The sequence below is a fragment of the Passer montanus genome, unplaced genomic scaffold (assembly GCF_014805655.1).
Source record: "Passer montanus isolate IOZ18808 unplaced genomic scaffold, ASM1480565v1 scaffold195, whole genome shotgun sequence".
NCBI lineage: Eukaryota > Metazoa > Chordata > Aves > Passeriformes > Passeridae > Passer > Passer montanus.
Genome location: NW_024366536.1, coordinates 1 through 24,112, shown reverse-complemented (window position 1 = coordinate 24,112; position 24,112 = coordinate 1). Strand labels below are relative to the sequence as shown.

Genomic DNA, 24,112 nt, shown 5'->3' with positions numbered 1-24,112 from the left:
TTCCCCTGTATTTATTTTTTTTTCTCCTCCCGGGGAGGGATTGGAGGGGGCACGAGGCCCTTTGGCACGGGCAGCACTTGAGGGGCCCTGGGCCACGGGGCTGGGGGCTGCTGTGGCCAGGGGCTCCCCAAGCTCAGCAGCTTCTGCAGTAGCCATGGGGTGGCAAGGAGGCTGCTGGGCATATGGGGACCCCCCAGCCCTGGGACCCCCAGCCAGGCACACTGTGTATTCATGGAAAGCTGCTTTTCAACTCCTGGGGTTTTTCTCACTCTCGATCTAGGTAATGCATAACCAAAATAAACATACTGAGGAAAAACCAACCCAACCCGAAGGGCTGTTTTTGTCTTGGTGTGTGCAGCTCACCTGTGGGGTGGCTGGTGTTCTGGCGTGGCCGGGATATCTTTCCTTATCTGCAGCCCCTCTTTAGGGCAGGACCCCTCTGGGGAAGGGGGGTTAGAAGCATCTGGCACAGATCCTTCTGCCAGGGTTTGGGCTGCAGTTTGGCTTGGGGCTGCTGCGGGATCTCCAGCCTGGGGGCTGCCCTCAAGCATTGCTTGGCCCTGCTCAGGCTCCAGCCGGCTGCCCGGGCTGAGGTGTTGAGCAATGTCCGGGCTTTGCTCACCTCTTCCCGGCAGTGGTTTCCCGCGCTCTGGAATGAGCCGAGGGCTTAGCATGCTGCTAATCTCACTGTGTGGCTGGGAGGGAGGAGTGGGTCAGCCGGGGCTGGGAGCCTGTTGCTGCTGCGCCAGACAGTTCTGGGCAAGGCACTTGGAGTAGCGATGCGTGGGGGAATTAGGGAAATAATCTGTCGCTGTTGATCCCAGAGGCGGGAATTTGCAGCGTGGTGCCAGGCCCCAGGCACGGAAGAGGGGGAGAACCAGGCCAGCGGACGTGTGAGCGGAGCTCCCGGCTGGAATGCACCAGCTCAGCAAGGGATTGTCCTCGCCGGGCCGGGCGGGTGCTGCGCCCGGAGCCTGGTGGCCGTGACAGCTGCCCGGAGCATGGCGGCCGCAGAGAGCCCCTCCGCTGCCCTCCGGCGCCGCGACCTCTGCAGCCGCGGCATCCGCCTGGCCGGCAAGATGCGCGCCGATGTCGCTGACCTCCTGGACGCCTACGTGAGTTTGCCCTGCTCCTTCTGGCTGCCGCGGGGCTGCTGGGATCCGGGCAGCTGTGCTGGGGTGCGAGGAGCCCGGCCCGTGGCAGGGATGGGGCACGGAGTCCTGCTGGATCCGGGCCTGCTCGCACCTGGGCGAGACTGCCCCGACGGCTGCAGGGCTCAGGGCTGGGGATCCCCCACGCTCGTCCTGCCTCCGCTGATCCCCGGCGGGTCTCACCCTGCAGGTGGAGCAGCAGGGCCTGGACGCCTCGGCCAGCGTGGCGGCAGTGGAGGGGGTGCCGCTGGCGGCGGTGGAGCGCTGGGACGAGCAGACGGGCACCCAGCGGCTGCTGGAGAACCTGGCGGCCTACCGGGCCTTCCGCGCCCTGCTGGCCCAGATGCTGGAGGAGCAGCGGGAGCAGCTGGGCGAGGCCGACGCGGGCCTGGGCCGGGCGCTGGCGGCTGTCCTGCTCCAGGTCTCGGCCTTTGCCTACCACCTCGAGGAGCTGCTGCGGCTGGAGAGCCGCGGGATCCCCGGCGAGGAGGAGGAGGAGGACGGGCCGCCGCCCCCGCCGCGCCTCAGCCTCTTCGAGCAGAAGCTGCGGGGCCTGGGCGTGCTGCGGGAGCTGGCCCAGTGGGCCGTGAGGTCCGTGCGGGACCTGCGGCAGCTCGCCAAGCCCAGCCCGGCCACCGGCGCAGCCCCCGGCCTGGCTGAGAGCCCCTGAAGGCGAGCACAGGGCGCGGGGTCTTGGGTGCCCCTGGGGCTCCTTGCCCACCCTCTCAGAGGGCAGTTGAGAGCAACGGAGGGGACGTGGAGGGGAGGGACCATGCCATTAATCCCCATGCTTTTAATGCTGCTCCCCATGGGGAAACTGAGGCACAGGCTGCAGTCTGCCCTGGAGGGAGCAGGGATCTTCAGGGGTTCTTGGGCTCTTCCTGCTGGGCAGTTGAATTTCCCCCAGGAAGCAGCTTTGCTGCTCACCCCAGGGCCTAGAGGCGTGAGCACTGCCCTTCTCTTTGGAATTTGGACGCTGCCTGTGGCAGGCAGATGCTGCCTTGGGGCTCTTGTGGAGGCAGGGCAGGAGCCAAGAGAGAGAAAAGCATCACCTGGTGGAAGGAGTCTTAGGACCTGCCTCCTAGCTGCAAGGCACAAGGCTTGGCCTCCTGCACGTGGACTGTCCTGCTGCCCAGCTTGGTTGGCTGCTCATTGAATTTCTGCTCTAACTGCTTGGGGGCTTTTTGGGGAGGGGGGGAAGCAATCAGGAGGGGGAATTCTCAATTGCTTGGACATGATAATGGAGAGGATATTTTAACTGAAAGGGGATCTTTTAGCTGTGATTCAGAAGCCCCTCTGCAAGGGGGTTAGTGCCTGCAAGGGCTTATTTTAGGACTGGGAATGGCGTGGGAGAATCTAACAGCCCCAACCACATCGTTCATCCTGTGGAGTGCTGGGATGTTTCACAGCTTCCTGGGCCATGGTTCTGCTGCTGACTGAGTGTGATGGCTGCCATGTGAATAAAAGGGCTGGGAGATCTACCAGGGTGATGTACTTCTTGGGGGAGGTGGGATGGCTCACCAGAGAGGCTGGACTGCCCAGTTCCCACTCCAGGGAAGGGTCCATCCCAGCAGGGTGAGAAGTTTGGGGGGATGCAGCCCACTGGGAGGTCATGGGGAAGATGAGCTGGGGATGAAGGAGATGGTGGGAGGATGAAGAGGAGATGGTGGGTGGATGTGCCCTGTCCTGCCGTGGCCCTGCCTTCTTCCCTGGCCTGTGAGAGGAGAGGCAGCAAGGGAGGGGGGACTGGGGCCACAGAGCAGGGAGGAGGCTGGGGACGTGCCCGGCCGGCTCTGCACAAAGCGGCTTTGTGGTGGCAGGTTGGCACAGCACCGGGCACAGCGCCTGCCCCAGCACCAGCAGCCTCTGCACAGGCACGGGGGCTCTGGGAGACAAAGAGCAGCCCGAGGCTGAGCCCCCAGTGCCATCCTGCCCACCCCACAGGGCCACAGGGTTGGGGCAAGGGTGGTTTGATAGGGTCTGGATTTTTATCGGTGATGCCTGAGAGGAAGAACCTGCACCTTCTTCATTGCCACTTACTGCCTGCCCTCAGCTTTGCAGCTCAGACTGGATTACTTCAATCTTTATGCTTCCCTGCACTGGGGAATAACAATTTATGGCCATTATTTTTTTCAGGATTAGTCAAAGCAAGTCTCTTTTCTGACAAGTATTTTTCTTGCTTGCTGCTGTGTACTTGAAGCCACCTTGCTCTCCTCCCCTTGCACCCTCCAGCTCAGCAGTGGCCGGGTGCTGACACCCTCCTCACCTTCCCGGGGGTGGGCAGGGACATCTGGAGTGTGTCCTTGAACCTCACCACCCGACCAGGTGGGAACAGACCTCTTTTCTCCGGCAGCACAGGCTGGGTGCGAGGTGACCTTCAGATCCAGGAGAGCTGGCCAAGGCTGCAACCCGATCCTCCCACATCAGCTGCTGGCAGAGAGCTGAGCTCCGTGCTGCACTCCAGGGTGAAAGCAGCAATGGGGACCCAAGGTGGACGATGGTGTTGCCCCAGGGATTTCCCTGGGCTTTTGCAACCTTCCTTACTCCTTCCCTGTTACCTTGCCAGCTGCGTGCACCTGCATTTGTGGAGCAGCCACCTTGCTCAGGAATGGCCACCCTACCCAGAAACAATGGGAAAAAGCAATCCATTAATCCAAACCTCCACGCTCTGGCTGAGTGAGAGGCTCCAGCTCCCGGCCTGTCCCTGCCAGCCAGCCCCCACCATGCCGTGCAGAGGCGGTGACGTCTGAGCTGGCTGGGATTTAATGCTATTTTTCAGCTGCAGCCCTGAGGGAATCACCAGTGCAGTGATTTGGCGAGGACAAGGGCGCCCGACAGCTGAGCTCCCGTGGTGCCAGGAGGCCCTTGGATTTGCTTTGCCATGGATTGAACTGAAGTTGATCCGAGTGGCTGAAGGCAGATGAAGCTGTTCATTTTGGAACCAGAAATTAGGAGTTTGAGGGGAGGACAGTTGTACCCGTGTGGTTAATGCTGCTGAGGACCCCTGCAATGGCTTCCTGAAAACTGAGAACCCACCAAAACCATCCTGCTTTGTGCTTTGGGAAGAGAGAAGGGATTTGTAGTGCTGGTAGGAACAAGGAACTGGGGGTGGGGGGGGGTGCACTTCCAAATTGCAGCAGGGATGGAGCCACCAAAAGCAACCCATGGATGTGTTTAATTTTAAAATAATAAATGTTTTTAGGGCTTAACGTGTGGCTGGACACACTTTGTGGGGTTGGAAAGGTTTTGAGCTGGCTGAGGCTCTCCCTGACCCCAGGCCTTGGTGCTGGGTGAGAATGGATTTGCTCTTTGCCCAGAGGCTGGGGGGATTCCCCTGTGCTGGTCCCACTGCTTCACCCACGGTCCCACACCAGCATTGCAGTGCTGGCTTCTGACTTCTTGATCCTGAGCTGGAGCTGGGGTGGGTGGATATTCACCAACACTTTCCTTTTTTAATAGCAGGAAAGCCTTTTCCTCCTGTCTGAGTCAGTGGAAAGGATTTCCCCGGGTTTCCCCGATTTAGCCTTGGCTGCACTTGTCTGCCTCAAAGGAGCAGGTGAAAACCCAGAGGAGTGGCTCTCTGTGGCTGTGCTGCTTTCCTGGGAAGGGCCAGGAGACCTCCCTTCTTGCAGGAAAATGTGCCTCAAGCGTAGCCCCACGTGTATATCCAAGTGTGAGCTGGGAAAAGGAGAACTTTTGTGGTTCACCTCATCCTCTCTCACCACGGCGCCCGCCAGCTGGCATCACCGCAGTTAGTCCCCACCTGTTCTCCCTTTTCCTTCCCTTCATTTTTTCCTCTCTTTTGGATCTTTTCTAATGGTTTCTCACCACAAGCGCCACTGGCAGGCGCTCAGCAGGATGGGCAGTGCCTGGGAAACAGGTTTGTCCGGAGAGGAGCTTCACCACCTGCCTGGGGATGAGTTGCCTCCAGGCTGAGGTGGACCATGCTCCGGGGGATTTCCTGTGCTGCCAAACCTGCGACACAGGGGCAATTTGTACATTTCTCCCGAACCAGGAAAGTCCGGGTGTTTCATGTACAAGGAAGTCAGTGTTAGGTGTGTCTGAGCACGGGAGCACAAAAGGAGGTGAGACCAGTCTGTCACCAATATCCTGCCAGTCAGGGCTCTCCTGGGAAGCTGCTTATGGGGCTCCGTGGAAGAACAAGCTCAGGAATGTTTTTCTGCCCTGCAGGGAAGGGCCAGCACTGGCTGCTCCGGTCTGAGGGTTGCACAGGGGTGTGCACACCACAGCTAGGGCAGCCAGGCAGCCGGGAGAGCTGGGGGGCAGGAGCTGGGATTACAGCTCAGGATTACAGTTCAGGAGCTGGGATTATTGCCCTCAGACATGAGGCAATTTTGGGCTTTAAAACAATTTTTGTGTGTCATGGGTCACAGGCAAGAGCAGCTCAGGGGGACACTTCCTGAAGAAGCTCTTGGAGCACATTTTTCTGTTACAGCTCATGGAGCAGTTTCCCTGAGACCCACCAGCACCCTGAGTCTCATGGCTGGCAGGCAGGGACTGGGGGGTCCCCACAAGGATGGGTGCCCACCGGGGGCTCCCTGGGCTGCACACCTGGTTAGGAGTACGGGGGGTGGGGTTAGGAGGGACATTGGGAGGGGTCCTAGGGGAGCAGGGTGGGGGTACAGGGGCTACGGCGACAGTGGGGACCCGGGATGCAGGACAGGGATCCGGGGACAGTGGGGACCCGGGATGCAGGACGGGGATCCGGGGACAATGGGGATCCGGGATGCAGGACAGGGGATCCGGGGACAGTGGGGACCCGGGACGCAGGACAGGGGATCCGGGGACAGTGGGAGTTGCCGGCGTGCAGGATGGGGGTGCCGCGACAGAGGCGGGATGGGTCCCCGGCCCCCGGGGGGGCTCGGTGCCACCGGGGCGGGGCGCGGTGACGTGGCGCGGTGCCGCCCCCGGCCCGGGGCGCTCGGTGCGCGAGCATGCGAGAGCCGCCGGGGCGGGCGGCAGCGGCGCAGCCAGCCGGGGCCGCGGCCGGGGCGGCGGAGCCATGCTGCTGGCCTCGGCCGTGGTGGTGTGGGAATGGCTGAACGAGCACGGGCGCTGGCGGCCCTACAGCCCGGCCGTCAGCCACCACATCGAGGCGGTGGCCCGCGCCGGGCCGCGGGCGGGCGGCAGCGTGGTGCTGGGCCAGGCCGACAGCCGCCTGGCGCCCTACATCATCGACCTGCAGTCCATGCACCAGTTCCGCCAGGACACCGGTGAGTCGGCCCCGCGGCCCGGCCGTGCTCGGCGCTCCCGCCCGCAGCGGCACGGCGGGGCGGGCGGGAGGGGCGAACCGGTGTGCCCCGCTCCGGGGCCGTGCCCCGCTCCGGGGCCGTGCCCGATCCCGCACCGCCCGGCCGCGGTGCCAGCTCGCTGTCCTCCGCCTGATGCCCAGCTCCTCGCCCTGCCCTCGCTGCCCAGTCCTGCCCACGCACCCCTGGCCCCCCCGGGGTCGTGCTGGGCGCCCGCCTCGCTGCTGCAGCGCCCCGGGCCCTGTTGCACCCACCCCATCCTTGTCCCTTCGGGAGAGCTGGTGTCTCGCACACCCTTCCCAGGGCCGTGCCCCGCTCTCCGTGCTGGATCTGAGCCGCCATCGACCTCGAGCTGAATGGTACCTGGGTGACAGATGCTGCCCGGGGGGGATGGCAGCCCCAGGGCAGGGACACAAGCAGGTGGAGGGATGCTCGGGAGGGCACGGGCAGGTGGGAGGGTCCCCAGCCTGATGGGGCTGTCTGTCCCCCACCTCCTGGGGTTGTCTAGGATGTGGGGCACAAGCACCCGTGGCAGGACATTAGAATGGGGGGTTGTGACCACCAACACCCCCGTGATGGCCAGTGTGCTTTGTCCCTGGGGTGCAGCAGTGCCAGACACCCTCCTTTGTCCCTCTTTCCCCAGCAGCCTTGGGGGCTGGCGACGACCCTCCCCTGCTCGTGGGTGTGGGGACAAGGGACCTCTGCGAGCAGGGTGGCTGGGGGCCAGCTTCTGAGGGCTATTGTTGCCCAGGGTGGAGGACTGAAAGGGAGATTGTTCTGTCTCTCCCTGGGTTGCTGGGGATGTTGGTATTTTGGGTCATTAAACAGCTCTGATTTGGGGGGGTCGCGACCCTGGCAGGCCCTGAATAGCTATTGTTCCCTTTCTTCCCCTGTTGAATGGGAGGCCGGCTGGCGGCGAGGGGCTGGGGGAACACACAGCATTCCCACACTGCTGCCTGGGGACCGCCAGATGCCGCATGCCGCCGCCAGATTAGGATAAATCACTGCCCCGCTCCCCTCGGCTTCTCTGCCCCGGGTGCCCCTTGGCAGGACAGGGCGGGTGGCTTGGCTGCGGTGTAGCTGCACCCCATGCCCCTTTAGCAGGGTGCTGGTAAACACCTTTCCCTTCTTATCCCACTCGTGTCCCTGCGGGACCTGCGGTGGCGGCTGTTCTCCGCCGAGAGGTGGGGGTGAGAAGGGACTGAAATTCTTGGAGGCTTTGCAGGACACGTGGTGAAAAGCCGAAGCAGCAGACTTGTTTTTGCTTCTGTTTGAGTGCTTTCTTGTTCCTCACGCTGGGCTTAGCCATGGGAATCTGGAGAAGGAGCTGGAGGCAGTGGTGCTTGTCCCACCTGTTACCAGACACCTCTGGGCATTAGTGACACGCTCAGGATGGGACCCCAGTACCATGCACACCCAGCCCTGCCCTGCTGTGAAAGAGGAAGCCTTTCTCCTCATTTCCTCATTGTAGGAGTTCCCAAAATTTGTGTCTGTTCTTCGAATGCATCCTAGTTGATTGGGAGTGGTGGGAAAGGGAACGCCTAGCCAAAATAAGGATGCAAGGCACAAAGCCTTGGGGCTTTGTGCTCTCATCCCACTCCTCATGTTTGCTGATGGGGCAGCGGGAGCTGGGCACAGGGCCCTGCTCAAACTCCTTAGCTTGGCCTCACAAGGATTTTCCCTGTGAGGAGAATCAGTTGCCACAGTTGGGGTTTTCATCGGGGCCGGTTTGGCAGCTGCAGATGGTGGGGCTGGCACGAGCCCCGCTCCCCTACGTGTGTAAGGACCTGTGTGTGTCACTGCCTGGGGCTTGGAGCTGCCCCTCAAATCTTTGACTCACCTGTTCCAGCCCAGAGCTGGGAGGGAGACAGACACTGCAGGGCTGGGGTGCCCTAATGCCTGGTTTCATCAGGCTCCCGCGGGAGGTCCCTGGGAGCAGGCTGGAGCAGCCAAGCTTGTGGTTCTGTGTTTCCCCATCCGGGCTGAGTGGCTCCATGCTTGGCCTGTGGGCCAGTGGGAGTGAAATCTGCCCTTCCCTTCAGCCCACTTGCACTGGGGATGCACCCCCAGGCTGTGGGGCTCCCTGTCCTCTGGGGAAACCGAGGCACACCAGTCCCCTGGCAGGGTGGGGACAGCAGCAGGGCCAGAAAGCCGTGCTGTCCCTGCGTGGAATGGCACCGGCAGGGCAGGTCGGGGTGGTTTTGCTGCCTGCCCACGGGTGGGTGCTGGCGCCAGGATCTGACGGCATCTGTCGCCCTCCCTCAGGCACCATCCGGCCCGTCCGGCGCAGCTACTACGACCCGTCCTCGGCGCCGGGCAAGGGAGTCGTCTGGGAGTGGGAGAATGACAGCGGGACGTGGACGCCCTACGACATGGACGTGGGCATCACCATCCAGCGCGCCTACGAGAAGCAGCACCCCTGGGTGGACCTGAGCGCCATCGGCTTCTGCTACGTCATCGACTTCGCCACCATGGGCCAGATCAACCGGCAGACCCAGCGCAAGCGCCGCGTCCGCCGCCGCCTCGACATGGTCTACCCGCTGGTGTCGGGCACGCTGCCCAAGTCGCAGTCGTGGCCGGCCAGCCCCGGGGCGGCGGCGGCCCCGCCGGTGCCCGCCTGCACGTGTCCCCAGTGCCTGCTGGTCATGAGCGTCAAAGCCGCCGCCGGCCCCGGCACGTCCACCCTGCAGCCCCGCAAAGCCGCCCCCGGGGCCGGCGGCAGGCGGCCAGCACGCCCGCCCTGAGCTCGGCCGGTGCCTCCAGCAGCCCCCCCGGCGTGGGCAGCGGCAAGGGCACCCGGGCCAGCCTGGGCACCCTGAACCGCAGCCACCTGCAGCGCCTGGCCATCGCCCAGTCCCGCGTGCTCATCGCCTCCGGGTGAGTCCCCAGGGTGCCGGCCTGGAGAAAGGGACTGCACAGGCTTTTCCCCCTCCCCAGGGCACTGCAGGGGTCTGTCAGCCCTGAGCGTGGTGGGAGACCCTCGGTGGTCCCCAGCCTCTTGTGGAGGGTAGTGGGTTCTGCTGGGCCCCTCGCCTTCCCCACAGGTGCCTGGAGACCGGAGCAGGGATGGGGTGGCTCCTGCATCTCAATGAAGAGGCTGAGGCTGCTCTTTCTCTTGGAGTCAGGGGTTGGGTGGGGGACTGCGAAAGGCGCAAAGAAAAGCCATTCAGGCCCCATGAGAAGGGGTCCCTCCAGACCCCCATCCTCCAAAGCCATTTTTTTGTGATGGGGTGGACACTTAATGGGCCTGTTTCTCCCCTTTGTCTGGCTCTGCCGTCAGCCTTCTGTCACAGCCTGGCCCCTTTCCTCTCTCTCCATCCTCCCCCTTCCCTCCGTTCCTGACCTGCCGGGAAACTTTCCCATGGAAGAGAGCCCCAAGGGGAGGGGGAAAAGAGCTGTGGCAGTGACGTGGCTGTAGGAGAAAAGAGGAAAAGAAACAACAGACTGGCCCAGGGAGCTGTGACAAAAAGGGGCCATGAATGGAGATGCAGTCAGGGTTTCTAAAGCGCCAGAGAAAAGGCGGTGGTGGGGCAGGGAGGGGCAGGTTGCCCCATCGGGGGGGATTCTCTTTTTCCATCCAGGGCCTGTGCAGTTGCTCAGGCAACTGTTGTGTGGCCCCTGGGCCCTGTGGGGACGTGGGTGCCTCCTGCCTGTCCTGATGTGGTCTGTGCTGGCTTCCCTCAGGGTCCCCACTGTCCCTGTGAAGAACCTCACTGGCTCCAGCCCCGTCAACCCAGCACTGGCAGGTGAGGATGCTGGTTCCCCCAGGGTGGGGGCACAAACAGCCCCAGTGGGGCAGGTTTTGGGGAGCATCTGGCTTTCAGGGTGTTGCTGTTTTTCCTCATTGCCATTTGTTCCCTCCTTGTGCAGGGATCACAGGGATCCTCATGAGTGCAGCCGGGCTGCCCGTGTGCCTGACCCGGCCCCCCAAGCTGGTGCTGCACCCCCCACCCGTCAGCAAGAGTGAGATCCAGTCCATCCCTGGCATCTCCCACTCCTGCCGCAAGACCACCAAGAAACAGGCCAAGAAGGGTAAGAGAGACTGTCCCTCCTGCCCTTCCTGGATCCCCTGTGCCCCCATCCCTTCTGCTGCCCCTGGCAGTGGGTTTCTCCCATCCTGTGACCCTCTCTCCCCCGCAGGTAAAACCCCGGAGGAGGTGCTGAAGAAATACCTGCAGAAGGTGCGGCATCCGCCAGACGAGGTGCGAGCAGCAGGGCTGTGCCGGGCTGTCCTGGGGGGCTTTGCCCTGGGATGAGGGGCTGGGGACACGCGTGATGCCACGTGCAGGGATGTCCCCCCGCCCTGTGTGGCTCTGCCCTGTCCCCAGAGCGGGGCTGTGTGCTGCATGCACGGCCCCTGCAGGGTGACAGCCCGGCCCGGGGCTGGATGCCGGTCCCTGGGTGAGAGCAGGGCAGCCCATCAGCGCCCATCCTCTGACCCCTGTCCTCTCCTCTGGCACAGGACTGCACCATCTGCATGGAGCGCCTCTCTGCCCCCTCTGGCTACAAGGGGCCCCAGCCAGCCGTCAAGCCTGACCTCGTGGGGAAGCTGGTCAAGTGCAGCCACGTCTTCCACCTCCACTGCCTGGTGGCCATGTACAACAACGGCAACAAGGTGAGAGCCTGGGGACCCCCAGCTCAGCCACCTCTGCAGAGCCCCACGAGCTCTCCATGGGACTCTGAGCTCCCACCTTGACTCAGAGTTTAATTTTGATCAGCAGCAAGCACTTGGGGACTGCTAAATCAGAGCTCAGGGTTGTGTGGGTGTGTTTCCCCCCACTGTGCCCAGATTTTTGTGCTTGTTTTTCTTGCCAGGGTGGACTTTGATCCCTGCATGTTTGAACAGAGCTACCTGGAATTTGGTGCCAGGCAGTGCTTCTCCAGCCACGGGAGAGTTTTTGCAAATACCCCTCGTGCTTGACATTCCCTGAAAAATGCATTGTTTGGAGATTTTCAATATTTATTATATTTCCCTCTTTGAAAAAACAAACCAAACCAAACTACCCAATTCAGAGCTAGAGAAAGCAATGAGGACTGGAAAACTGATGGGAAAGAGAAATGCAGACCTCAGGTTTTTTGTTGAAGTTGGGTAGTGAATTCACCCAGCCCTATCCCAGGTTCCTGAGAGTTTTTGAAATTATGTTTTTCCCGATTAAAACAACGTTCAGTGCTGCTCGGGACTCAGTGCCTGGCGTGGCTCGGTGCTGGAGATACTGGTTTCACTGGTCCCCCTTTTTCCACTCTCAGGATGGAAGTCTGCAGTGCCCCACCTGCAAAACCATCTATGGGGTGAAGACAGGGACGCAGCCTCCCGGGAAGATGGAATATCACATCATCCCCCACGCGCTGCCCGGCCACGCCGACTGCAAAACCATCCGCATCATCTACAACATCCCCCCGGGGGTGCAGGTGGGTCTGGGGGGGCCATCTCGGGGGGCTGGCGGCCCTTGTCACAGCTGTGTCACCCCCAGGTCCTGCTGCAGCTTGTGCCTTGGTTCAGGAGCTGCTTGTCCATAAGGATGTTGTGGGAGGTCTGGGGTGTATCTGCATGAAAGTGCTGTCCCTGTCTGCTTGGTGGCAGGGGGATGGTGGCCATTAGTGCCCGCCAAGGCCTGGGGAGTTGCCCTGTGCCCAGAGATTGCTTTTGAGCTCCAGAAGGGTTTTCTTCTCCCCTCCACATCGCAGGGACCAGAGCATCCAAACCCTGGGAAGAGCTTCACGGCCCGTGGCTTCCCCCGGCACTGCTACCTGCCAGACAGCGAGAAGGGCAGGAAGGTGAGCTGGCCGAGGCGTGCCAGGGTGGGAAAAGCAAACATGGCTTAGCTAGGGGAATGTGGGTGGAGGTTTTGCCCACAGCCCATGCAGCAGGCTCTGCAGGAGCCCTGTGACCTTCCCTGCAGGCTCGGCAGCCCGGTCCCTCTGCTCTGCCTGGGGCAGGAGGCTGTGCTGGGATGCTCCAGGAGGCCTTGCCTGTGTGCTTGCTTTGCTGCCTGCCCCATTCCTGGCCTCCACAGGTACTGAAGTTGCTGCTGGTGGCCTGGGACCGGCGCCTGATCTTCGCCATTGGGACGTCCAGCACCACGGGCGAGTCGGACACGGTGATCTGGAACGAGATCCACCACAAGACAGAGTTCGGCTCCAACCTCACCGGCCACGGCTACCCCGACATCAACTACCTGGACAATGTCCTGGCTGAGCTGGCAGCCCAGGGCATCACCGAGGAGAGCCTGGCACAGGAGAAGGACTGAGACCGTGGCGAGGAGGCAAGAAAAGGGTTGCCTGTGCCGGCACCCACCTGGATAAAGCTGCTGGAGATACCTGCCTGGGGGCTTTTCAGGGCACACCTGGAGCCCCCTGCTCCCAGTGGCAGCCACGCAGTGCCCCAGGCTGGCTGGGAATGTGGGAGAAGGTCCTTTTGGCCGTCCCCTTCACTCCTGCAGGGCGGGAACATCCTCACACACAGCTGTGGGGCTTCAGGCTGGCTTGGCCACCCCTGTGGATGGTGTTCTGTCCTATCTGTCACTGTGCTGAGGGCTTGGGGGGTGCCAGGCTCCCCTCTCTCCTCATCCGTGCCAGTCCCAGCCTGACCTAACACCCCTGTCACCCACCTGGGGCTGGGACCTGGCTTGGGGTGGGAGCTGGGGCCACAGGAGTCCCCCTTGCTCTGCCTCATCCCTCTGACGTTTGTTTGTCCGTTCGTTCTGTCCGGTCCCTCCCCACCGGTGTCCTGTGTCTGTGCAGGCTGGGGGGCCTGGGCTGCCCCGGCTCCCCCCAGCCCTGCCCCCTGCTCCTCTTGGCTGTGTCTGAGCTGTGCCCTGCAGGGTCCCCGTGTCTGGGCTGCCCCTGCCTCTGCATGCCAGGGAGGGGCTGGTGGGTGGTAGGAGGTGTGTGTGGGGGGACAGTGACACCCACCCCCGCGCCGTGGGTTCCTTGAACTGTTCGTATGGGGGCGTCCCCACGTTGGATTTTCTATATACCTCGTGTTTTGGGGTTTTGTCGTATATATGTACATATAGGGGGGTGTCTGGGGAGGCAGCCTGGGAGAACGTGGTGCTGCAGCCGAGCTGGGGCTGGGCACAGTGGTGCTTGGGGTTGGGACAGGGGCTGTGGGGCCCCCCACCCCGACAGGGCTCTGCCCCACGGGAGGGCTGTCACTTGTGGGTCCCCATGGGGCCAGGTGCAGGTGGGGTAAGAAGTGTCCCCATTCCTGCCCCCGGAGAGGCCTTGGGGAGGTCTGCAGGGGAAGGTGGTCGGTGACGGGTTGGTACAGGCTGGGCCAGGAGGGTGGTGTGGGTAGGAGAGTGTGGGTGTTGGGGTGGGGGAAGTGTGTTCCCAGGCTCTGGGGGTCCCTGTCAGCCCCCTGGGGTGACTGGGCCTTGGAGAGCCCAGGTGGAAGGTGTCCCTGCCCAGGGCAGGGGTTAGGAATGAGAGAGTCTGTGGGGTCCTTCCATCCCAAACCAGGGGTTCATGGGGCCTCTCGGAGCCCCCTGTGCTGCGTGCTGGGGGTTCCCTGGCCCTCTGTGCTGGTGGGAGGGGGGTCCATCCTGCTGTGCATCGTTCTGTTGTCGTTGCTGTTTTTCCTCTCCGTGGCCTGGCGGGTCCGTCACCCCACGGCCACCCCGCGGAGGGGCTGGGGGTCAATAAAGCGGATGGCAGGGGACTCTGGCGGTCCCTGCACGGCCTGGCCTCTCCGTTGTCTTCTGTCAGTCATCTGTGTGGGCAGGGCCAGGCACCCCGGGTCCCCCTGATGTCCCTTTGCACCGATCTGTGCCCAGCCGCCCTCAGCGTGGGTTGTTATCTTCTACCTCAAGGGAGAAAGCCTCTTTCCCCAGGCACACGCCCCTGTTTGGGTGGCTCTCAGCGGTGTGATTTCTCCTCCACTGCACGCCCTGGGTTTTCCCCAGTGCAGACAAAGCCTGTCTGGAGCTATGCAAAACCCTCTGGGCGAGAGCGGGGAGGGTCCCCCACCTCCGCGGTGCCAGCCCGATGGCTCTTACTGTGAGTAAGTCTTTCCACAACATGACTTTTTTTTTCTTTTTTTAATGCTCTGTTGACTACAGGATGAGTTGCTGGCTGAAATAAAACTGCTCCGTGCCTCTCTGCATGCGTGTGTATATCTATCCCGATAGATATACATGGAGACAGGGGTTGCAGCTTGCAGCATGCAGGATTTGGGAGATGGCCCTCCCCGGGGCTCCCTCCTTTTCCCGTGGGTTCGGGGATTTGGGGCACGAGGGGAGGGGGCACTCAGGGCACCGTCCCCTCCAGCTCCTGCTGGTACCCCTCGCCCACGCTCAGCACCGTGCTGTGCTCGGGGCTGGCGGGGGCCGGGCTGTCCCCTGTGCCCAGGTTACGGTAGCCCCTGGCCCTGTAGCGCCGGTGGCCATACCAGGCTGTCCCCAGGCCGGTGGCCAGCCCGGCCAGCACGGCCACGGTGACTCCGGCCACCTGTCCCCCCGACAGCCCCCGGCCGCTGACCATTTCGGCCGCGTGCTGCACCTCCTCCGGCCGTGCCAGCCGCCACGGGTCAATAAAGCGTCCCCTCCAGCTCCTGCTGGTACCCCTCGCCCACGCTCAGCACCGTGCTGTGCTCGGGGCTGGCGGGGGCCGGGCTGTCCCCTGTGCCCAGGTTACGGTAGCCCCTGGCCCTGTAGCGCCGGTGGCCATACCAGGCTGTCCCCAGGCCGGTGGCCAGCCCGGCCAGCATGGCCACGGTGACTCCGGCCACCTGTCCCCCCGACAGCCCCCGGCCGCTGACCATTTCGGCCGCGTGCTGCACCTCCTCCGGCCGTGCCAGCCGCCACACGTGGCTCTGGCCGTCCCTCACCCAGGTGCTGTCCCCGTCCCGCACCAGCAGCGTGTCCACGGCGGGCAGGTTGGCGGGGGGCCGGGTGAAGGGGGGCAGGCGGGCGGGCGGCAGCGAGCCCCCGGTGAGGAGCCCGGCCTGCACGCAGAACTGCACCTGGCAGCTGTCGCTGATCAGTGCCAGGTGCTGGCTGAAGCCCGGGGGACAGCCCTTGGCGTGCGGGTCCTCGGCCGTGCCCCGGTGCTGCCCAGCCAGGGGGTTCCCTGCCTGGCAGCTGAAGAAGCCCCCGAAGGGCACCGCGTACTTGGCCCCCACCTCGTAATCCTGGCTCACGCACACTCTGAGCTCGCCGAAGAGCTTCAGTGGGACGTACCCCGAGGGGCAGGACTGGGCTCCGGTGAGGGGGTTGGCGCCGTGGGTGCTGAACAGCCCCCCAAAGAGGTATCCCGAGTTGGGCGCCACCGGCCCGCTCGCGGCGCACCAGTAGGCGCTGAACTGCACCCGGGAGAGCCAGAAGACGTCCTGGCACTTGCGGTGGCAGAAGATGCCCAGGGTGCACTTGTTGTGGCACTCCAGGTGGCTGTGACCCTCCTCCCGCTCCTGCACCCCCAGCAGCACCGGGGTGTAGGTGGCGGGGCAGGAGAAGGCCCCGGTGAGGGGGTTCCTCTGCTCCAGCGCCCGGCACAGTGCGTCGGTGTCGGGGCCGCTCAGGCCCACGCACTCCTGGAAGACTCCCCCGAAGGTGAAGTTGGCCATGGTGCCCGTGCAGGAGCCGTCGTCGGTGTTGGCGTGGAAGTTGAAGTTGGGCGAGGAGGCGTCGGTGCAGCCCAGGGCGGTGTTGAAGGTGTAGTAGCGGCGCACGGCGAGCTCCACCCGCCGGGCCACCCTGCGCACCGTGGGCACCGGCAGCTCCGGCAGCGCGCTCGGCTTGATGAAGTAGTACAGGGGCAGCCCCGAGCGGTCCAGGGCCACCAGCTGGTTTTGGATCTTCTCCTGCCACGTCTTCAGGGTGATGCCTGGGTAAAAGGGGGTCCCACCGATGCTCTCCACCCTGGAGCTGGTGCGGTTGTCCAGGTACTGCTTGGTGAAGCCCGAGCTGACGTCCAGGGACTCCTTGGTTCCCACATTGACGATGCTGTGGAAGGCCACGCCGGCCGAGGCGGTGACAGTGCTCCGTGTGGCCCAGCTGTCCTTCAGGAAGGTAGCTTTGATCTGGTCCTCCTGCACCAAGGTGGCTCCTGCATCCACGGAGGTGATGGCGTGGGTGCCGTAGTTGAGCACCAGCACCTCGGCCAGAAAATCGGCCATGTGGGTCTGGTTGTTCTCCAGGTGGCTGGCGATGGTCAGCAGTTGCTTCTTGAAAGCCTTGTCCAGGGCTGCCTCGGGGTCGATCTTGGCAGTGTAAACCAGGTTCCTGACCTGCACCCGGGTGGTGACAGCCTTGTCCCTCACCTGGTGGGTCTTGGTGCGGTGGAAGTCGCTGGAGAATTTGCCGTTGATGGAGGAGAAGAGGGACAGCTCCAGGTTGATGGAGGCAGAGGTGATGCTCTGGTAATCCTTCCAGGACTCGATGATCTCGGAGTTGATGTCCAGGTTGCTCTGCTTGCGGGGGATGGTGAAGATCTCGTCTGGGATGAAGTAAGATCCATCTTCTGTGGTCTTGCACTGTGAGTAGCCCAGGTTGATGACTCTGCCCATATCCAAATTCCTGAGGTTATCCCAGCCCCCGCCCGGCAGAACTTCCAGACGTGAGAGCTTCAAGGTCTTGCTGCACAGCCCAAATCCTGAGGAGGACGAGAGTTCCTGGGGCTGCTCAGCCCCTGTCACCCAGGCCAGCAGAGCCCAGGTGAGCGGGGCCCCCCAGAGCCCCCAGAGCCCCCAGCCCATGGCCGAGCCGGTGCTGGGCCCTCACCAGTGGGAGCGCTAGGACCGGAGCTGGGAAGATGAGCTGGCTGAGAGAACTGACAAAAGGGAAAGGAGAAGTGAGAACTGAGGCATGTGAGAAATGACAGAGTGGAAACCAAGCGCAGGGGGTGGGGAGCAGGAAGGTGTCTGTCCCTCCCTCTGCCCCACCAGGACTCCGCAGCCTCCTGTGCCCCGCTCCCGTCCTTCCCCAGGGTCTGCAGTGTCACCAGCCAGGGATGGCACCTCCTGCTTGGGAATGCTGATCTGCAGGTGCTGGGGGCTCTGATCCAGCTCTGCCTGGCTGGGCTTCGCATTCAGCAGCACAGGGCAGGTGCTGCAACTTTTGGGGAATAAACAGGGAAGTTTCTGCTGTGAAATGGTGACTCTTTCCATATAGACAGATTCACTTCCCCTGGTTTTGCTCCCGAGTTCCTCTTCGCAGGACACTTCTCCCTGGGAGGGGGCTGAAGGGACAGCTGTGATGGAGGCATAGGGCCCATAGGTGCCTGTGTTTTTTGGGCAGGATACTGCCAGGAGTGGGGGGTGAAGGGATAACAGGAACACCATCAGGGATGTTTGTTGGGGAAGATGAAACAGGAAAGCCTTATAAATATGATTGCCTGGCAAAAGATTTTGAGAATATGGAACTATAAGCAAGATTGAAATGAAAGCAAGCTTTGAGATACCTTGGTTACTGAACAACTGGAGAACAATGGTATGGGCGGCTGAAGTAATCCCTCTTGATGAAACAATACCCTCTGCTTGCAGACAGGTCCAAGGGTCAGAGCAAACCCTTCTAGCTTGGCAGAAGGGGTCCAAAGAGCAGTTTTCAGGGTTTAAAAGGTAACAGAGTATGGTAATGTAATGATTCTTATAGGCTGTATGTAAATGCTATAATATTTGTGCCTTGTGTTAGATTGGTTAGTAAGAATTAGAATATTAACACAGAAGAGGATTTATTGTATTGTAATGAGAACTATTCATTCAGTCTCTCTTTACCACGCCCTTGCATTCCTTCTTTTTACTCTTCCTCGCTCTCTCATTCTCTCTCTACCACTCTATTTCTCTCTCCTTGGGGCCTGCTCCGAGCTGTGGCTGGCAGCTCCCAGCAGGGCCCTGCACCCAGGCCCTCTGCCATAAACCCCAAATCCTGGCTGCAGAGATCTCTCATCTCCCTGTGTCCCAGCCATCCTGACCCCCAGCCGCTCCCACAGACGCTCTCGCTGGCTCCAGCCCCTGGAGCAGCTGGAAAACCCCTGTGCAGGGATCCCCATGTGCAGCCTGTGTGGTCACCTCACCTAAAACCCACCCACCCTGCCATGGAGGCAGTGGAATGTTGCAGTTTTTTCCCCCAACACTTTGAGGTGGTGCTCTGAGTTAACCTATTCCTGCCTTGCTTCCAAGGGTGAGATTCCCATGGCCTCTCTCCTGGGCAGTGCAGCTGGCCAGAGGTCCCTCCTAGCAGAGTGACACCAAAAACCCCACAGCTGAGGGTAATCAGGGATTTTGGGGATGGAGAGTTCAATGGCAGCTGTGCCAGTTCAATGGATGCAAAGGGAAATCCAAGACTTCTCCAGAGGGGCTGTTTTCCCTGGGTTTGTGTAGACACAGACACCTTTTTACCACCAAGTGAGTGAGGTTTGGGGCTGTGTTTCCAGGTTTGGGGCTGTGTTTCCAGGTTTGCGGCTGTGTTTCCAGTTTGCTCTGTGTATTTCCAGGCTTTCTTTCAGCTCTCCTGGCTGGGCCAGATGTGCAGCAGCAGTGCAGGGGCCGGAGCTGCCGGGTGGCTCTGGGAGCACAGATTCCATCACAGCCCAGCCGTGTCCAGGAAGGCCAAGGGAAGGGATCAGACATCTCCTGGAACGAGGAGTCCTCTGCCTGGAGTGGAGGGGGAACGTGGTGGGGTCTGAGGGGGAAGATAGACCCCATCCTTGGGGACAGTTCCCGTGCCATGGGGCAGCTGCCTGCCTGTGGGACAGGAGCTGGGGGGACTCCAGCACTTTGGGGAGCTTCCCTGCTCCCGATTTCCCCCCCGTTTTTGGGGATATGTCCATGTGCTTCTTATGGAAGCACTGAGCTGCTGCCCATTGCACTTGGACTTTTGTGCCTTCTCTGGGGGTGAGGAAAAAGAGAAGTGTGTGAGTCTGTGAGGTGATGTCGTCATTTGGGGCACCCCAATGTCTGTGGTGGGGAATGAGGGGGAAACAGACGGGATCCCCCCAAAAAAGAGAGGTTATAGCCCCAAAATGCCTGAAAATTCATTTATGTGTAAACCAGTAAAAAGTATAAAGAGCCTCATTTATATATATATATATATAAACCCTTATTTATTTCAAGATAAATATGCTGTGTTATAGACAGGATTTCAGAATATAAGGAATTCTGAATATGTCTCCATAGGGTTTGAAAAGAAATATACAAGGTTTTAGGTATATAAATGAAACAATAAAGGGCTTGAAATAGTTAGACAATATTATCTGTATGAAGGACCTAGAAACAGCTCTGTGTACGCGGGGTTCTTTCTCCCTGCTCCCGCTGGAACACCCGCAACCCGGGATCTGGGATTCACCGAAATTGGGATTTATTGCACCCCGAAAACCGCTGCGCATGCGCGGCGGCCGCTACACACTGAGTGCTGCCGCCTTGTGGACACCGCCGGTACTGCGGCTCCGAGCGCTCCGGGCGCTTCCCGCGGCTCCGCCGGCACCGGGAGCGGGAGCGGGACCGGGACGTGGAGCTGGACCGGGAGCGGGACCGGGAGCGGGACAACGACGGGCAGTGGCCGTGCGAGGCCGCGGGGCTCTCGGCCAGGGCCGCTCCCGGCAGGAACCGCGGCCGCTGAGCCGGGAGCGAAGGCGCGGAGCCGGGAGCGGCCATGGCGAAGCCGGGGAGCGGCGGTGCCGGGCCCGGAGGTGAGCGGGGAACGGGGACCGGGAACGGCCCCGAGCGGGACCGGGGACAGCCCCGAGCGGGGACCGGGAACGGGCCAGAGCGACCGGGGGAAATGGGGGGAGTCGGTGTCCCGCCGAATGGATCCGAGTTGCAGCGCAGGGCTCGGTGTGCCGGCGGAGGGAAAGCTGGTTAAAGGATGAAGATGCAGAGGAACAAGTGTTGTAAACCCCCCCTTGCTCTCTGACAGAGAAAACCTTCCATAATCCCAGTACATCTCTCTGAGACTCTGGGATCATTAGGTCTTCCAGGAAAGCAGGGACAGAGATGAGGGAATAGGCTTCTAATTAATAATTGATGTGTGTAGGAATGATTCTTGTATGTTTCAGTCTTCCCTTTTAAATCCTGGTATAATTTTAAAATTATTTCTTTAACAAATGATCTAAATTTGAGAAGAAATGGTGCAAAACAAATGCATGGAGAGACCATGGAATCCCCAATGGTTTGAGTGGGAAGGGACCTTAAGGATCCCTTCATTCCATCCCCAGCCCAGGGTGCTCCAAGCCCCATCCAGGCTGGCCTTGGACACTTCCAGGCATGGAGCAGCCACGGTTTCTCTGGTTTGTGGGCACAGGAGGGAAGTTCCAGCAGGAGCTGAGGAGTTCCCTTTGCCCTGTGCAGCCCCAGCAGGGCTGTGGGAGCAGAGGCTGTGGGAGCAGGAGCTTTGCCCACGGCCTCGGGCAGTCTGTGCTGCCCCAGCCCCCAGAGCAAACGTTGGTGGTTTAACATCCCGTGCCAAGGAGATGCCAGCCAGGAACGGGAATGGGCCGCGGAGCAGGGACGGGGCCAGGCACAGGGGTGACATCCAGAGGGTGCCACCAGCCCGTGCCTGCTGCCCAGGCTGGCATGAGCAGGCTGGTGACTGTCCCTGTGCTTGCTCTGCAGGATGAGGGAGCCAGCCCTGCCTGGAGGAAGAGGAGGAGGTGTGGGAGGATGGAGACAGCGGCCACCAAAGGCTGGGGAAGGCACAGGTCCAGGTGGGAGATGCTGCCTTCCAAGGAGAGGGACTTGTCTGTCCCATTGGAATTTGGGGTGTGAGGCCAATGGAACAGAGGGTTTGATTCTATTTTCTTACTCAGATTCTCATGTGCCTTAGGGGGTATTTGTGGAAAGGTCACTTTAGTGGGTTTGCACTGGATTTAAAGGAATGTGACCCCTGGGGCAGAAATTCCTGGATTCTATTTTCTTACTCAGATTCTCATGTTCCTACACAAGTTCTGTGTCCCCATGGGCTGGGCCTCCTTGTTTCCTCCTTCTCCAGGCTCTGGATGAAGTCCTTCCTTTCCCAAGGGAGAGGAAAGCCAGCAGGATGTGAACCACAGGTGGTGCTTTAGGAAAGCCCCTCCAGCCTGGGAAGGTGCTTTTGGCTCCAGACACATTCCCAGAGCCCAGGAGCAGCAGGACCTGTGCTGTGCCCAGCAGGTGAGGCAGAGCTGCCTTTCCTTCCTTCCCTGCTGCACTTTGGCTTTTTGAGGGGTCTCAGGGAAAAGTTCTTTGTCACTCCAGGGCAGAACTAGCCCTGCTCCCACTAAAAGCAGGAGGAATCATTTTATCCCTGTTTTTGGATACAGCTTTTGTGTTTTCTCTCTGTTGCTGACACCGTGTGGTGAAGCAGCAGCTCCCAACCTTGTCAGTGCTGCTCCAAGTTTTGTTCCTAGCTGGTAAACAAGAAACAGTGATTTGCTGCCCTGTGGTAATTGGATTAAGGACAAGGCCTCCCTCTTTGTTTAATATTCCAGAGAAAAGCTGCCAAGGAATAAAGCAAGAGCTTTCCCCAGTGAAAACCTGCCCAGTCCCATGCTGGGTTTGCACACACACAAGGTTCAATCCCTGCTGGAATTCCAGTCACACCTCCAGATCAATGTGCAGTTTAAGGTCTCACAGCCTGACCAGGACAATCTCTTGCCTCTGGACATGGAAAATCAATTTTTCCTTGTTACAGCACCAGCTCCAGGTAATTATGAAGTGGTGTAATGGTTTTTAAGTTGTGTACAGGGAGGAAATTCACTGGAGCAGCCAACACTGCTCCACCTTCATGGACAAGCCTCTGGGTTTGGGATCTTGATTTGTGGGTGTGAAATCTCCTCACAGAATCCTCTGAGGCTGAAACAAAGACAAGGAACCTTCTGAGATGGAAAGAGGCCAGAGCAAGTTGTTGTGGGAAAGGAAGATGAAAGATGGTAAGTGCTGAAACCTTTGTTCTTCCCTTCTCCTGAGCTCACTCATTGGGAATGGGTCAGCTCTGGAAATTTCCTGGAGACACTGGAGAATGATCCCTGGTCTGCTGAAAAGTGGGAAAATCCCACTGGCAATTGCAGTCCCTGAGGGAGAGCAAAAGGAGCAGGACCTCAGTCTGTGAGTGTGTGAGAAATAAGGGAGGGACAAATGTCTGGATCATCCTGTGCCTCAGGGCATCAGGAAAAGCCCTTGATTGAAAACCTGAAGTGCTGTTCCACAGGGAGCACTGGGAACTGGGCTCATCCCAGCTTCCCTTCCGGAGCTGGAGGAACACCCCACAGTGCTGCTTGTGTCATTCCTGACTGGAACTGGGGCCGACTGGGCACTTCCCTGTTTTCCTGTAGGATGTGGGCCGTGACATGAATTGGCTCCAACAGGGCCCAAGATCACTCTGGGGTCTGTGGCAGGGACAGCTCCCAGAGCCAGACAGGGAAGGGACCTTCACCCACATTCCCAAAAAGCTGAGAAGGAAAAACTGCCTGCAGCTGGCTGCAGCTCCTGGAGTCCTGGGGTTTCTGGCACACTCTGGGACATGGGGTAATGCCAGAATCATTCAAACCTTGGGAATAATGGAATTAATACCACCCCTTGAGCTCCTGCCCATCAGCCACTGGCTGCAGATGGCTGTGGAAGTGATGGAGGCATTCAGGGAATGCTGATTGTTTTTCCCTTGCTTTGGCAGTCTGGTCAGCAAAAATGCTAATTTAGCTCTTCCAGCAGGGAAACATTTGAGCAAGAGGTGCTGAAAAGAGCTGGAGTTTCTGTTTTTGAGTCTCCGACTTAAACTCACCCTGGATTGTCCAACTTCCATGGACTGGTCACCGTGGCCAGGAGTGTCCAATCCTGCTGGAATGCACTGGAGCAGGAGCTCATTTTCATTTTGTGCTGGTAAAGACTCTCTGGGTGACCCCCAGTGACTGGAAGGACCAGACTGGGCTCCCAGGGCACTAATTCCAGGGGTTCTGTTTTTGGGAGCAGCACAGGAGCCGTTCCCTTGCCCAGAGGAGCAGCCAGTGCCTCCCTTGGTCCACAGATCCCCAGGACTGACCACAGAGGAAATGACAGGAATGTGGAAATCCCCCACAGTGGAGTTTGTGGTGCTCTGGATGACATCTTGGATTTTTAATGTTAAAGGGGGGCTGTGGAATGACTTCTCTCCTTTTTATTGTCATTGTTCTCACTGCTCGTGTTGCTCTCACTGATATTATGTGTTGTCATTAATATTAAATGATTGTATTTGACTGGTTTCCATTATTAAACTGTTCTGAGCTGGGTTTTTGTGTCTGGTCTCTTCCCCATCCCACTGGGGGTGAGGGAGCTGCTGCTGGGGCCCAGCTGGGTCTGCCCATGGCCCAGGGCACTTCTGGGGCTCCGGACACGAGGGACTGGGGCAGTTTGGGGCTCACAGAGAGACGCCCAGAGCTGCGCTTTGGGGGCTCAGAACTGGGCTCATTTGGCCAAGAACAGAAAGAGACAGAAAGAGGTTTGGGGGGCTTGAAACCAATGTGCCTCAGACAGCATTTGGGAGCTCAGAGAGACCAAATTCTGCATTTTAGAGGCTTGAAGCAGAGCCCGTGTCCTGTGTTGGGGGGGTCTCAAAACCGGGGTCACTCAGCCGCTGTCGGGGCCTCACCGAGCGATTTCAGCGCTGCATTTTGTTGGCTTGAAGGAAAGGCCAAAGGCGGTGTGGGTGCTCCGGGCGGGCTCTCCCGGCCGGGCCCAGCCCGTGCCCCGGGCCCAGCCCCAGCCGGGCTCCCCGGGCCGCGCGGAGCTCCGGAGCCGCGGCCGAGCGC

The 24,112-nt window shown here is 60.4% G+C and overlaps 4 protein-coding genes across 9 annotated transcripts; 3 read left to right on the top strand and 1 right to left on the bottom strand.

Moving 5' to 3' along the window:
* Positions 1–445: 445 nt before the first annotated feature.
* Positions 446–4,253, top strand: CNTF (ciliary neurotrophic factor). The gene is made up of 2 exons (XM_039706611.1): positions 446–1,115; positions 1,342–4,253. Exons 1-2 carry the CDS (start codon positions 1,002–1,004, stop codon positions 1,819–1,821), a joined length of 594 nt encoding a protein of 197 aa, XP_039562545.1. The 5' UTR covers positions 446–1,001; the 3' UTR covers positions 1,822–4,253.
* Positions 4,254–6,100: 1,847 nt separating this feature from the next.
* On the top strand, positions 6,101–14,521 carry DTX4 (deltex E3 ubiquitin ligase 4). Its single transcript, XM_039706629.1, is given in 10 exon segments — positions 6,101–6,385; positions 8,687–9,130; positions 9,133–9,298; positions 10,106–10,167; positions 10,292–10,453; positions 10,562–10,623; positions 10,884–11,036; positions 11,669–11,830; positions 12,107–12,196; positions 12,436–14,521. Coding segments are annotated over 10 exon segments (1,746 nt in total). The 5' UTR covers positions 6,101–6,174; the 3' UTR covers positions 12,670–14,521.
* Positions 14,446–17,408, bottom strand: MPEG1 (macrophage expressed 1). 3 transcript variants are annotated; one of them, XM_039706627.1, is made up of 2 exons: positions 14,979–17,408; positions 14,446–14,698 (listed from the first exon to the last, which is right to left on the bottom strand). In XM_039706627.1, exons 1-2 carry the CDS (start codon positions 17,112–17,114, stop codon positions 14,669–14,671), a joined length of 2,166 nt encoding a protein of 721 aa, XP_039562561.1. In that variant the 5' UTR covers positions 17,115–17,408; the 3' UTR covers positions 14,446–14,668. The 3 variants fall into 3 exon arrangements, with proteins under 3 accessions (XP_039562561.1, XP_039562560.1, XP_039562559.1); XM_039706626.1 differs by having other exon boundaries at positions 14,446–14,923; positions 15,204–17,401; XM_039706625.1 differs by having other exon boundaries at positions 14,446–14,899; positions 15,180–17,399.
* A 2,215-nt stretch (positions 17,409–19,623) lies between these two features.
* On the top strand, positions 19,624–23,593 carry LOC120501031 (translation initiation factor IF-2-like). Of its 4 annotated transcripts, none has more exons than XR_005627215.1 (6): positions 19,904–20,044; positions 20,967–21,058; positions 21,343–21,503; positions 21,821–22,035; positions 22,173–22,261; positions 23,040–23,593. XR_005627215.1 is itself a non-coding variant. In XM_039706671.1 (3 exons), the coding sequence occupies exons 1-3, from the start codon at positions 19,740–19,742 to the stop codon at positions 21,413–21,415; spliced, it is 537 nt and encodes a 178-aa protein (XP_039562605.1). In that variant the 5' UTR covers positions 19,624–19,739; the 3' UTR covers positions 21,416–21,509. The 4 variants fall into 4 exon arrangements, 1 of the variants encoding a protein (XP_039562605.1); XR_005627214.1 differs by having other exon boundaries at positions 19,927–20,044; positions 23,037–23,593; XR_005627216.1 differs by lacking the exon at positions 21,343–21,503 and having other exon boundaries at positions 19,883–20,044; positions 23,037–23,593.
* The last annotated feature ends 519 nt before the right edge of the window (positions 23,594–24,112 follow it).